The sequence below is a fragment of the Phoca vitulina genome, unplaced genomic scaffold (assembly GCF_004348235.1).
Source record: "Phoca vitulina isolate PV1807 unplaced genomic scaffold, GSC_HSeal_1.0 scaffold11, whole genome shotgun sequence".
Classification (NCBI taxonomy): Eukaryota; Metazoa; Chordata; class Mammalia; order Carnivora; family Phocidae; genus Phoca; species Phoca vitulina.
In genome coordinates, this window is record NW_022589714.1 from 19148765 (window position 1) to 19163541 (window position 14777).

Genomic DNA, 14777 nt, shown 5'->3' on the forward strand with positions numbered 1-14777 from the left:
TAAAAAAAGAAAATCTGAAGAGATCTATAACAAGAAAAGCGACTGAATAAGTTATCAAAAACTTCTCACAATAAAAGCCCAAAACAAGATGACTTCACTAGTGAATTTTACCAAAGGTTAAGAATTAACACTAATTGAGAGGCTGCTGGGTAGATGGCAAAGTAGGAGGACCCTGGACTCACCTCTTGCCACATGGCTGCCTAGAGAGCACCCACATCGGCATAAATAACCCAGAAAGCAACTGGGAAGCTGGCAGAACAGGCTCTTCACAGCCCGGTATAGACAAGAGGCCACAGCAAAGCAGATCCACCCCCTCCGATCGCTCCTGGCAAGATCCCATCAAAGCGGTGCCATAAGCCTGGCAGTGTGCGTGCAGCCCAGGCAAGGGTCTAGTACCACTCCAAAGTGAGTCCTGCTCCAGGGAGAGGGGAAGATAACCACACACCAATCTGACTGTGACCCCAGCAGTGGGCTGGGCACAGGCAGCTGGTCTGACTGCAGGCCCCACCCACCAACAAAAGCTTCTCAGGGGACAACACAGGGAAAGTGCCTGCAGTTTGGTGTTACTTCATCTCTGGCGAATACCTGGTCTGACTCAACTCAAGCCCAAGGCAGCCCCGGACCACCCGGACTAATACCACGGGCACCAGACTGCCCACAACAGGCAGAGAGCCATCACAGGCTGGACTGAAGGCAAATACATCTCAGCCACAACAGGACACCCCTGTAGCAACACACATAGGAAACACCCCCTGATGCACCATTTTCTGGTGAAAAGGAGACATTGTGCTGCAGGACCTCTTCTTCATAAAGCCACTACTTTCAAGTGTGGGAGATGTAGCTGACTTTCCTAACACAGAGAAACAGACACAACAATAGACAGAATGAGGAGACAGAGGAATATCTCCCAAATGAAAGAGTGGAACAAAATCAGAGCAGGAAACTTAAGCGAAATGGAGATAAGTAATATGTCTGACAGTAATTTAAAGTAATTTAAAGTAATGCTCATAAAGATACTCATTGGACTTGAGAAAAGAGTGCAGACCTCCATGAGACCCTCCACCAAGAGACCGGAGATGTAAAAAAGAACCAATTAGAGCTACTGGACTCACTAAATGGAAATAAAAACAGACTACCTGGAATAAATAGCAAACAAGAGGAAGCAGAAGAACGGATCAGCCACCTGGAGGACAGAGTAATGGAAAGGAATCAAGCTGAGCAGATGAGAGGGGGAAAAAATATGCAAAATGAGAATAGACCCAGGGAACTCAGTGACACTTGTCAAGCATAACAGTTGCATGATAAGGGATCCCAGAAGGAGAAGAGCGACAAAAGGGGGCAAAAGATTTGTCTAAAGAAATAAGAGCTAAAAACTTCCTGAATCTGGGGAAGGAAAGAGAAATCCAGATCCAGGAGGCACAGACAGCCCCCAACAAAACCAACTCAAAGAGGTCTGCAAAAAGACACAAAGTAAACAAGATGGCCAAAAGTAGTGATAAAGAGAGAATTTTAAAAGCAGCAAGAGAAAGGAAAGCAGTGACATACAAGGGAAACCCCATACGGCTATCAGTGGGTTTTTCAGCAGAAACTCTGCAGGCCAGAAAAGAGCAGCATGATAAATTCCAAGTGCTAAAAGGAAAAACTCTACAGCCAAGAATACTCTATCCAGCAAGGCTTCCATTTAGAATAGAAAGAGAGATAGAGTTTCCCAGAAAAATAAAAGTTAAAAGCAAAACCAGCCACGTCCCTGTCACACACGATGCCATCGGCCTTTGGGTCCCAAATTCACAGTCCAGCCACCCTCTTGCCCGAGTCAGCATGCACGGCCTGCCACCTGCTCAATGCCAAGTCAACACGCCTTCAGCTCAGATTGCCAAGGGCTCAAACTGGCACTCTTCCCCTCAAATTCCAGCCCCAGTGCTCAAGTTTGTGTACAAAAGTGGGCATAATTATAACAGCAGAATGAAGCAACCCAAACAGTGACACTAATTCTGTGGAATATAGAATGGATAAAAGGAGTGCTAGGCTGAGAACATCTCCAACAAGCATTTCAAAGAACAATACAGCATGATTCTGGTTAGTAAAAGAAGCAAAACTGGGAAAAATAAAACAAGATGAAATCAGAGAGGGAGACAAACCATAAGAGACTCTAAGCATGGGAAACAAACTGAGGGTTGCTGGAGGGGAGGTGGGTGGGAGGGTGGGGTAACTGGGTGATGGGCATGAAGGAGGGCACATGAGGTAATGAGCACTGGGTGTTCTGTGCAACTGATGAATCACTGAACGCTACCTCTGAAACTAATAATACAGTATATGTTAATTAATTGAATTTAAATTAAAAAAAGGAAACCCCACCCCCAAAATTTTATTTATGGGTATCTGAGCTTTCTTTCAACATGATGCGTATTACTTGTTATACTCTTTCTTTACGTTGATCTTTCAGAAGCCAGCTGTGGCTCCTGCTTGTAACTGGACAGCTAGTTTGGGTTTTTTGACAGTTTAAAATATTTTGACCATATCTGATTCAACCTTTGTGTAGTTTGTTTCCTTTTCCTAAAATACCTCTTGCTCTACTTAATAATGCAAATGTGTTTCAGGTTCTAGTTCAGGCTTTGCTTTAATGGAGTCTTTGATTACTAATCTAATCTGCCCAGATCACCCCTTTTTTATACTATATTCCTCCATTCTTTCTTTACTTTAACATGTAATTAGTAACAAAAATTTAACAAGCACATCAAACCTTCCAACAGTACCATACATAATATTACCAATGGTTGAAAAATTAGTTCATTGACAAATACTAAGTAATAATGTAGGTGGAACAAATATAAGGTACACACTGTAATAGAGGTACGTGAGTAACCTGAGTTTGGGAAACACAGTACTAGACGATCACCTGAATCCTATTTTCCACTTCTTATATCTTTTTATTTTCTTCTTGCCTTATTGTGTCCACCTAGTTCACTAGGTCATGCTTATTAAACTTTTTTCTATGAATAAGTGAAGTGACATCATGCATTTGCACGGACAAAACATATTTTCTTGTTTCACAGTGGAATAATAAGTAGGCTGTTTCTCTGGGAAGAAGTTCTGTTGTTCAGTCCAGGACCTAAAATTGTTGCAAAAAAGCCCTAATGTTAAAATTTACCATAAATCTTTCTCTTCTAATTGTAATTTTGTATAAGAATATTAGCTAAATGTAGTTTAATAGAAAACAGAGAATAAAATGTGATTACTTTTTGATCCAAATATTTATTAATATACTTACATTTTAACGATATTTTTGTCTTTTAGAGCAATATAACTTATGATGACCATAAAAACAATTCAGCCTTCCCTGTGCCAAAGAGATGTGATGCCGATGCCCCTGAAGGTAGGGCAGCTCTTATCAACTATCTTAGAATTTATAAGTCTGTGAGAAAAGAGTTGGCTTGCATTTTGCTGTGTTAATCATTTGATGCATCTGTTTTAATATGTGGTAATAAAGAAACTTTTGGCAGGAAGAAATTGGTAAGTCTTTTCAATAGAATTTCTTGGTGATATATTGATTTCCATTAGGGAAAGGACCATTATAAACTAATTACTTATCAAGGAACAAAAGGTAGTTCTTATTTATTACATTTACTAATATAATAAGAAATCACTCTTAAATGACTTTCTTTTTCCTTGAAATCTCAAGATAGTTTTGGTGGAATCTCTAATTCTTAGGACCAAGACCAAAAGTACCTATGACTTAGAACTTTTCATTCATACACATCTAGTTATTTTACTTAATAATACTAATGTTAATAGCAGTTCACTTTTAAGAACATATAATTGTGTTCCAGGCACTATGCTAAGTATTTTATGTGTATTCTGAGAAAAATTCTGTGATCCTATGCTTTTAACCTCTGTTTTTTTTAGAGAATTTTTTTCTTCTTTCTGTTTATTAAGGTGATTTTTTTTCTTTTGAATATTATTCTGTCCTAATTAAGGATTCCAGATTCATTCTATCAGAATATGCGATTTCTTTTCTTCGTTGTTTTTGTTTTTTAAGATTTTATTTATTTGACAGAGAGCACAAGCAGAGGGAGCTGCAGAGGGAGAGGTAGAAGCAGGCTCCCCACTGAACAGGAAGCCCACTCGATCCCAGGACCCTGGGATCATGACCTGAGCCAAAGGCAGACGTTTAACCGACTAAGCCCCCCAGGCACCCCTGCAATTTTTTTTCTACTCTTATCTTCAAAATGCTTTTATATCAGGGTAAAGTAATATGTCAGATGTAGTAAATTTCTTCATAAATCACTCATGGGTACCATTATAAAAAGATAAATTCACAGTTTTTTAGTAGGGTCAACTAAAGATTGTGATGGAGTAATAGGAAGACTAAGCATAGAATACTGGGATAGCCCAGAGGAGGAAGTAATTACCTCTACCTGGAGGAGATCATTGTGCATGGTAGTCAAAAGAAAGGCTTTTGGAAAAGTGACACCAGAACTGCATTTCAAGGTTAAAGAAGAATTTATCTGCTGTGTGCATCAAGGGAAGTTGCCCTGGGCAGAGGAACAAAATGCACAAATAAAATTGTCTTAAACTATATTATGGGTATGTGTTTAAAAGAATTTAAAACATTGTTATTGTGTTTGGAGGGAGGGAGGAAATGAGATTGAAGAGTTAGGAGTCAGATCGCAAAATGTTTTGGAAAGTAAAGAGTCAATGAAGAGTTTTTGTTTGTTTTGTTTTTTCAATGAAGAGTTCTAAATAAGAAAATAGAAGTTATGATCTGGTTTATTGTCCCAATAACTTAATTATAACAGTTATATGTTATATAGAGCCTGGATTTGAGACCAAAGCATAGAAATCAGATGGGAGGCATAGCCAGAAGGAGCTATTACAGTAATCCAGGAGAGATGGTGGAAGCCTGAATTAAGCAGTGGTCATGAGCACATGAAATGAAGAAATAAATTCAGGGGTGAATTGAGAGAATTTCTGATTGTTTGGATCCAAAGCAATTTCAAGGAACACAAAGATTCAAGAATGGCCCTCCAGTTACTGAGTAGTTTGGTAAATTTTGGTATCACCAAACTGAGATAAAAATACTTACTAAGATTAGAGAGAATTATAAGAAATGATTAGTTGACCTGAGATATCTCCAGGACATTCAGGTGGAGGTTTCATAAGCAGTTGAGTATCTATGTAAGGAACTGAGAGGGAAGAGAGTGAGAGGAGCACAGAGACTGGACCTCAGAAAAAGTGTTATCTAAGGGCAAGCAGATAAAGAAGGTACAGAGGAGAGGACTGAAAAAAAAAAGTGAGAAAAATGTTGATGAAGAGAAATCTAATTGAATAAAAACGAGTATAAATCAGTGACTGAGTTTATATATTAGTCTTCATGGAAATTCTTCATAGGGATTGAGAGAGATTAGGCAGAAACTGAAGAAGGCATGCGGGGTCAAGGAAATTTTTGTTTAGCTTTTTTTTTTTTTTTTATAGATTAGGAGAGACTTCAGGGATGATGGGATGGAACTAATGAACAGGAGAAGCTGAAAAGTATCAGAAAGGATGAATGATGGAAAAATATCCAGTTCTAGAGGAGATGGTATTAAGAACATCCAAGACAGGATGCTTTAGATAGAATGAAGGGTACTCCTTCTCTAGGTTGTAAGGAAGGAAGCAAGGATATGGACTCAGATAGTAATTTCTTAGTGAGAGTAGACAGGAAGTTGTCATTTGTATCTCATTGTCTCAGTTTGCTGTGAAGTGTAAGTTCAGGTCATTTGCTGAGAACTGAGTAGGCCGTTGGGGCACATAATTGAGGAAAGTGGCAAAAGGTTTTGATAGGCCATGAAAGTGAATAAAGAGGGTTCTCACTGAAGATAAATCAGTGATAGATAAATATGTCAGGGGACAGAGATGAAATTATCAATTTGTGTTTTTGTTGAACAGATCTGTACAACCAGTGTGATTATTCTCCATCGGTGCTTAGTTGTCTGGGGAGGGTAGGTTGAAGGATTGAAGTAGGATGCAAAGCAAAGGATGGGCTAAGAGTGACAGAATAAAGTGACCAACCACAGAGTCTGGGATGCATAAGGAAATAAGGGAAGAGACTAAAACTGGGAGAAAAGAACAAAATAGAGAAGAGATGGGAAAACAAATCCAGTGGGATACCTTTCTTGCCTGAAGAAATAATAGTAAAATATTTCTAGTATAAATAAATATGACGTGACTTTCCAATTCTACTTTTGTAATGACTTTTTTGTAATGACAGATTTTTTTCTTTGAAATGTACACACACATCACAAAAAGGGTAGATAGTTGAAATGTTTTGGGTTGTCATTTTTTAGCTAAGTGAAAATAGAATGAAAAATTACTACTGAGTTGATTTGTAATTTTTTTTTTTAACTAAGAAGGCATTGACCCTGAAGATCTAAAATAGATTCTGCTTTTAAAATTCTTATGGCACTATTGAAACCATAGCAGAAAAAATAAATAAAAACAAATTAAGATTTCAAAATTATGTTGCACTGGTAAAGGGAATTTAAAATGCCCCTGTATTGCTGAACTGAGTGAATTTATATATTATAGCTCAATAAGCTTTAGTCAGATGATATACTTGACCATAATTTTTTATGAATCCTATTTAGTATCTTTCTTTTTCAGTCTAACCTAATTTACCGTAGTTAAAATGACTCTATCTGAACTGTTGAAAATTTTTCTTAAACATTTCAGTTGACTTATCCTTTGAAATGTTACTTTGCAGTACAAAACATACCCTTAGGTTTATGGATTTAATTAATTTTTCTCAACCTTTTCTTTTGTTCTCTAGCTCATCCTGAAATGTTAACTTTGCACAGGCAAAGTTAACATTATATGTTCATGGTAGAAATATCATTGGATCTGGGGTATCAGGGTAGATTATTTTAAAATAAAAATAGTGTTGGGGAAAGATGAAGAGCAGATTAGGACATGAGATTTGACACATAGGAGTGGGGATGGTGTGGTATATATGGTGACAGACTGGTATGACTGTATCCATTTGAACACGAACTTGGAAATCTCAGCATACAGAGAAAAAAAAATACTGTTATTTGTGACATTTTGGTGGGCACATTTGACTAGAGTAGATGGTGCTACAATATAAATATGCCATAAGGCACTTGATGGCACTTTTGTTATGTGTCTGTTGCAAATAACAGAATCTTGAAGAGTGAGTTTTAGATTTAGAAACAAAAATTATAATGTTATACTTAAAATTATTTCTGAGAAAAGATAATCTCCCTGGAAAGATATTAAAGCAACAATTTCTAAAAATACATATATGAATCTCTTATCAATCAGTACATTTTAGATACTTTTTTCTCAAGTAACACTCTGTTCATATATGAGGTAGTCTTGCATTTATTAAACATATAGAAATTATTACTGACACCCTAGTTTTAAGTGCTTATAGTGTCTAAGAGTCAAAAGAGAGTCATTCATCTAAAAATAGGTTAGGTTTTTGTGTTTAAAATAATCTCTTAAAGAATAGAATGGTTTAGCAGATTTATGAGGAATACCTATCATACTGGGTTTATAAAGTTCTCCTAAAATGACAATATTACATAATTTATCTTGACAGGTAGTGCATAGTTTATATGTTTAAAGTAAGTCAACTCGGCAAATTAGAAATCAAGTTTTAAATTTTATATGCCATTATGGCAAAATAATCTTTACATTCTTAGTTTTATATCCTTTAATTGCTACTTAATCTAACAAGCCTTAGTACACAATTTATGTGTTAATGTGAATAAAATAGTTAAACACAGAACTATTACAAGTAACATAAACATGCATAAATATTTGAATCAAAATAGGAGGATGAAAGATCATTGTCCCTTAATGGACAAACACAGTAGGCATTGTGAGTACTGGGGTAGATTTTGGAAAAGTGTCAGAGAAACACATATACCTATTATATTTCTGCCATTGAATAGCACTCAGCCTAATGGACTTGGATATGAAAATAAATAATTGTAATAGAAGGAAAAGTAAGTGGCAAGCTATAAAGAAATAATAGACAAAAATGCTATGGGAAGGCAAAAGGAGATAATGATTTATTCTGCCCAGGGGGCAGTATAACATTTCAGCTGGGCCCAAAAGCATAAGTTAAATAAATCTAAATGAGCAATAACAAAAAAAAAATTGAAGGGTATTCCAAGCAGAGAAGGCACCTGCATTAATAAGGCATAAAGACATAAATAAATTTGGCATGTTATAGTAACAATAAATTATGGCAGGAGCATTGAATATTTGGGAAATACAGTGAGGGATGAAGGAAGATAATATGTTTCCAAGTGACTGTTTTTAAAAATCCACGAACCCCCTTATTTGTGCTGTTCTATTTAATTATTTTACCTTTTCTTGACATAAACTTGTGTTGTCTTACTTGGAACTGGAAATGAAGTGATCTGTATAAGTCAAACTTGATTTTTGTGGGTTATTCTGATTAAGTATATTTGTTAATATATATAGGCAGTCTTAAATAATCAAATGATCTACATAGCTTTAGATTTTAGCTTAGGATATAATTTTACTAGGACAAATGGTTAAGATGACTCAAGTTAGCTGGTGATGCTAAAATAGAAGTTGATGTGTTAAACTAAACCACATGAATTACAAAAAACAGAGCAGACGTAAAATTAAAAAGCTAAAGCAGGGTTATAATTATATACACTAAGTACAAAGGGAAAGTGAGAATTATTTTTAATTCTTTAATAAGGTAAAATGTGTATGATACCTTACTTTAGAAAGTAGTTAAACACTAAATTCTGGAGTAAACAAGCCCATCATCAAGAAATGACTCAAAATACGTTCTCTATAAATAAAACTTACTTGTCTGTTTTGCCAGCAAATAAACAGGTTGACCTGTTTTCTCAGAACCTCAAATATCTATCCTTCTAAAAATATTTAACATACTATGTCAGGGATAGAGAATCTTTTTTCTCCTCATTTTCTGTGTGAGAATTATAGAAATGGAAATAAAGAGATACATAAATTGTAAACAGTTTGAAAATATGAATTAGAATGTTAAAGCAAAAAAAAAAAACTTGATAGAGGACATCTAACTCATGTAATCCTCTTTATTGCAGATACAGAAACTAAGGCCCTAAGAAATGAGAATTAAAAGCTATATAGGGGCGCCTGGGTGGCTCAGTCGTTAAGCGTCTGCCTTCGGCTCAGGTCATGATCCCAGGGTCCTGGGATCGAGCCCCGCATCAGGCTCCCTGCTCGGCAGGAAGCCTGCTTATCTCTCTCCCACTCCCCCTGCTTGTGTTCCCTCTCTCACTGTGTCTCTCTCTCTCTGTTAAATAAATAAAATCTTTAAAAAAAAAAAAAAAGCTGTACAGATAATATGAGACTTAGGACGATAATGCAAGTGTTTGGATTCCCAATATCTTTTTTTTAATTCAATTAATTAAGATATAATGTATTACTGGTTTCAGGGGTACAGGTCTGTGATTCATCAGTCTTATGTAATACCCAGTGCTCATTACAACACATGCCCTCCCCAATGTCCATCACCCAGTTACCCCATCCATCCACCCCCCTCCCCTCCAGCAACCCTCAGTTTGTTTCCTATGATTAAGTTTCTTATGGTTTGTCTCCCTCTCTGGTTTCGTCTTTTTTCATTTTTTCCTCTCTTCCCATATGGTCCTCTGCCTTGTTTCTTAAATTCCACATATGAGTGAGATCATATGATAATTGTCTTTCTCTGATTGACTTATTTCACTTAGGATAATACCCTCTAGTTCCATCCATGTCGTTGCAAATGGGAAGATTTCATTTTTTTTTTTCTGATGGCTGTGTCATATTCCATTGTGTGTATATATATATATACATATATATATATATATATGTATATATATATATACACACACCACATCTTCTTTATCCATTCATCTCCCAATATCTTTTTGTAGATACATCTGTGTCTTGTATTTTGTGTCCATTATCTGTCCTTTAAATTGTAAAAATAAAACTGTTACTGCTTTTTTTTAATGTAATGGAGATAGTCATTTGAAGCCATGAGGGAATGAAAGTCACAGATAATATAAAGGAAAATCAGAGGTTGAGGAGCTAAACCTAGGTTATTGGAGACGGAAACATAAGAGTCTGGAAAATGAGAGGTGAAAACCAGAATACTCTAGCATTATAGTATCCAAGAGTGTTGTGTCTACTGGTCGGTAGTGTTGATGCTTCAGAGAGATTTAACAAGCAAATCTTAAACCTTTGAGAATGCAGTTTTATTTATTTATTTTTTTTTAAAGATTTTATTTATTTATTTGAGAGAGAGAGAATGAGAGAGAGCACATGAGAGGGGGGAGGGTCAGAAGGAGAAGCAGACTCCCTGCCGAGCAGGGAGCCTGATGCGGGACTCGATCCAGGGACTCCAGGATCATGACCTGAGCCGAAGGCAGTCGCTTAACCAACTGAGCCACCCAAGCGCCCGAGAATGCAGTTTTAGTAGAGTAGTATGGGGCTGAAGTAGAGAATTAGGTGAAAAGATTTAACAATGAAAATAATTTCTAACCTTGATGTGCTTTTGGTTTGCGATTTTTGTCATGCTATCTACATGGCCTTTAAAAATCCCATATATTTGATGGCACGTGAACTAAAAGCATGGATGTATTACTAAAGTTGTATATCTATCTTATTTTTAGTATGAAATCATATTAAAATGCATTCAGGAGCTTGCTCCTGCAAAGTTAATGTATTCTTAATTCCACATGTCTGTTTCCTTAATTCATGCATTGAGGGAGAACATAGAGTTCAGTTTTGAATCATTTTTGTTTGAGAATTCCTTAAACATCCAAGTGGAGGTCTTGAGTTGGATCTAAAGTTCTGGAGAAGTTTATGCTGGATTAGTAAGGGTTTGATGGGAAGTAAAGCTGTGAGACTGGATGAGAGATCACCAAGAGACTGAGTATAAATGGAGAAGAGGTATAAGGACTGAGCTCTGTGACTGTCCAATGGTAAGAGGTTAGAAAGAAGAACAACCAGTGAAGAACTAAGAAGGGACAATCAGTGAGTTAGGTGGAAAATTAGGCAAGGGAAGAGTGATGAACCATTTCAAGTGCTGTCATTTGCCAAATTAAAAAAAAAAAGAGAGAAAGAGAAACTGTATTTAAACAGATGATGACAGTAGGAAGAGGGGGACTGTTTGCAATAAGGAAAACTCTCTGACCATGAGATCTGTAATTGTTTCAAAGATCAGGCAGAAAAGAGGGTTTTTTTGTTTGTTTGTTTGTTTTCTATGTAGGGAGGAGTAAGTAAGGTGTAAATAAAGAGCCAGGTGTTAGGGAGTAGGATGATCAGAGAATGTTTTTCCCTGAGGTAGTCAAGAGGTGTATTGTTCAGGAGCGGGTGTAGGCTAGGGTAGGCCAGATTTCAGGGGTCTGGGGAAGGAGAGGAATTTAAATTTTGGGTAAATCAAATTAATAAGCCTCTTGTTCTGATTGATCAGTGTGGACAAACAGTTCAGGTAATCTTTTTTGAAGCAGAATCATGGAACACTACATCAAAAACTAATGATGTATGGTGATTAACATAACATAATAAAATAAAATTAAAAAAAGAAGAAATGACTCTTGGTGGGGTTAATTGAGTGACTGACAAGAACAGTTCTGATGGGATGATGTGGGCAGAAACCTGATCAGAGCAGGTTAAAGACAGAATGGGGACTTGAGTAACTAAGTTTGAAATAATTGTCATGACAAAAACACCAAGAAAAAAAACAACTGGTGAATAAAATAGCAAATTTCTTAAAAGTATCAAAGTGCTGATAAGATCTTAAGACAAAAATCTCAGTTCTCACTAATCATCATTAGACCAGCAGCATCTGGGAATTGGGAAGTTGTTAGAAATATAAATTATTAGGCTCCACCTTAAGCCTTCTAAATCAGAAACTCTAGGGATGGAACCTAGCAGTTTGTTTTAATAATTGCTCCAGGAGGGGTGCCTGGGTGACTGTTGGTTAAGTGTCCAACTCTTCGTTTCAGCTCAGGTCATGATCTCAGGGGTTGTGGGATGGAGTACTGTGTTGGGCTCTGTGCTCAGAGGGGAATCTGCTTGAGATTCTTTCCCTTACCCCCCGCCCCCTGCTTACTCTCTCTCTCTCAAATAAATAAATAAATCGTTAAAAAAAATAATCCCTCTAGGTGATTCTGGTGCTGCATTAGTCTGAGTGAAGGAAAGAAACCCAGAACAAAGTAATAAGTAGAGTGTTAAGCTGCTTTGTTTTGAGGGCACTTACCAAATCCAATGATTTAAGCTTCAGTTTTCACAGCCTTTTGAGGCAAAAGGAACAGAAAATAATAGAGCAGTCCTGTCCAATGAAAATATAATGTGAATCACATAAGTGATTTAAACTTTTTAGCAGTCACATTAAAAAAGAAACTGATGACTTTGATTTTATTAAATGGCATTGTATTTAACCCAGTATATCCAAAATATTGTTTCAACATGTAACTAACATAATATTTTACTGAGATACTTTATATCCTTTTTCATACTAATCTTCAAAACCTGGTGTATATTTTGCACTTAAATAACACCATAATTCAAACCCCAAATTTTCATCATCTAAATGAAACAATTTATTAAAGTAAAATACAGTTCTACCAAAGCAATAAAGTTGCTTTTAATAAAAAATTATTTTACACTGCTTCAGTTTTTAATTTATATTTGAATTAATTAGAATTCAAAATAAAGTTAGAAATTCAGTTCCTTAGTCTCAGTAGTCACGTGAATTATTTAATAGCCACATGTTACTAGTAGGTATTAAATTGGACATGCAGGTGTGGAGTACACATGAATGGTCTCATCTCATAGGAGATGCATGTACCCTCTTGTAAAGCTGAGCCCTTCCGTCCCCCAAGTATTATATCACCATCTGAGGGTGAACAAGTAACAAAGTTATATTACTTCCAGAAAACTGAAGGCAAAGTTGGCCTTAGTGTCAAGAACAGGAAGGTAAGAATCACATCCCTGAGAAGTTGTAACCACAGAACTACCAGCTCTTTGCAGATTTGCAGTCCAAATGCACATCACCAGAATGAATTTGTTTCATTGTCATCTCAGACTGGCAGACTAGGCACAAGGCACAAGTAAATATAAATGCTCACTAGAGGGATGAACCTTAATTCTAGGCCTCAAGGAATTCCTGCAAATGAAGACATTGGAGCCAAATATTTAAGCACACAAGGAAACAAAGCACCATGAAAGAGAGCTAGAAGAAATAGGCAGTGAAAAGAGACTCACTAAGACCAGGTACTGGAATTATCAACACAGATTATAGAACAGAGAGCTATGATAAAAGGAATAAGACCAGGTCAAAATATTGGCAGGGAACAACAAACAGAATAAATGAAAAAAACTATTACAGATTTGTAATGGACCCAAATACAATATTTAGAAATGAACATACAAGTAATGGGAATTAAACCCACTTCAGGGAACTGCAGTTTAAAACTACAGTGAGTTCTCCATACATTGTTTATTAGTTGTAAGAGGAAATGTAGTAGCTGTCATAGCTATACATCAAAGAAACTGGGCAGTATCTGTACCAGGTGAACAAAAGTACCATCATCGAGGGGCAGTGCATGACATGCCTTAGGATAGGACACCCTGAGAAGAATGGAGAGCATGACTCAAATCATGAGGAAATATCAGACAAAACCAAATTGACAATTGACGAGCATGGTATAAAGTGACTAGCTTGTATGGTTTAAAAATGTCAATGTCATAAAAGACAAAGAGGTTAAGGAACTGTTACTGATTAGACATGTTGACCAAAAGTAATACATGATCCTGGATTGGGTCCAATACTAGAGGATAAAAATTCTAGAAAGAATACTGAGATAAATGGCAGAGTTGGAATATGAACTGTAAAGTTTTAAAAATATCGTATCAATGTTAAAATTCTTGAGTAGCTATACTGTGGTTATGTAAGAGAATATTCTTCTGCTTAAAAAATGCTGAAATGTTAAGAGGTTAAGTCACAATATATGGTTCAGAAAACATAAGTGTGTATATATTGAAAGAATGATAAAAGGGGGGAAAAAACCACATAAGACCTGCTGTACACCACCAAATGACAACTATTTTAAAAACAAAGTCCCAAGTATAGGCCAAGATATGATAACCATTTCTACCTACCATGTAGGGGGTATCATGCATTATACTATTTATATAATTATACATTTTATACTGTTAAAAATTTACACTTAAATGTTATTTTTCTTAAATTCCATAAATTTAAGTTTATATCCAGTGGTTCAGCATGATGTATTTGCCCTACAAAATGACAGAACACATTTTGAACATAATTACTGAATTCCCCAAGCAATTTAGAATAGAAGGTATAACTTTTTATGAAAGTGAGTTAATCTTTCTTATTTATTTTTAATTTTGAATCTGCTACAAAATAATTCATCTCTTATATTTTCCTGTCACTTCTGGTATAAATTTCTAGCATCAGATAAACCTTGATTTAATTATAGACCTATTCAGTCATGTAAAATGGTTATTCTTGGGCTAGGTTTACAGAATGTATTCGTATTGAGGCTCTATGCAAAAGGACAGTTTAAATCCACAGAGAACATATTAAAAACTCTTCAGAAATTGAACCTCTTCTCTAAAGGCACATAGTACTTTAAAACTTACTGAAGAGGGGCGCCTGGGTGGCTCAGGCATTAAGCGTCTGCCTTCGGCTCGGGTCATGATCTCAGGGTCCTGGGATCGAGTCTTGCATCGGGCTC

The 14777-nt window shown here is 36.2% G+C and overlaps 1 protein-coding gene across 1 annotated transcript in view; it reads left to right on the forward strand.

The window, feature by feature from the left end:
• Window positions 1-14777, forward strand: part of LMBRD1 (LMBR1 domain containing 1) — a 127605-nt gene that overhangs the window by 96893 nt on the left and 15935 nt on the right. The window contains exon 10 of the mRNA XM_032410090.1: window positions 3295-3373. Within this exon, the coding sequence (XP_032265981.1) occupies window positions 3295-3373 (79 nt within the window). The remainder of the gene's footprint in view (window positions 1-3294; window positions 3374-14777) is intronic.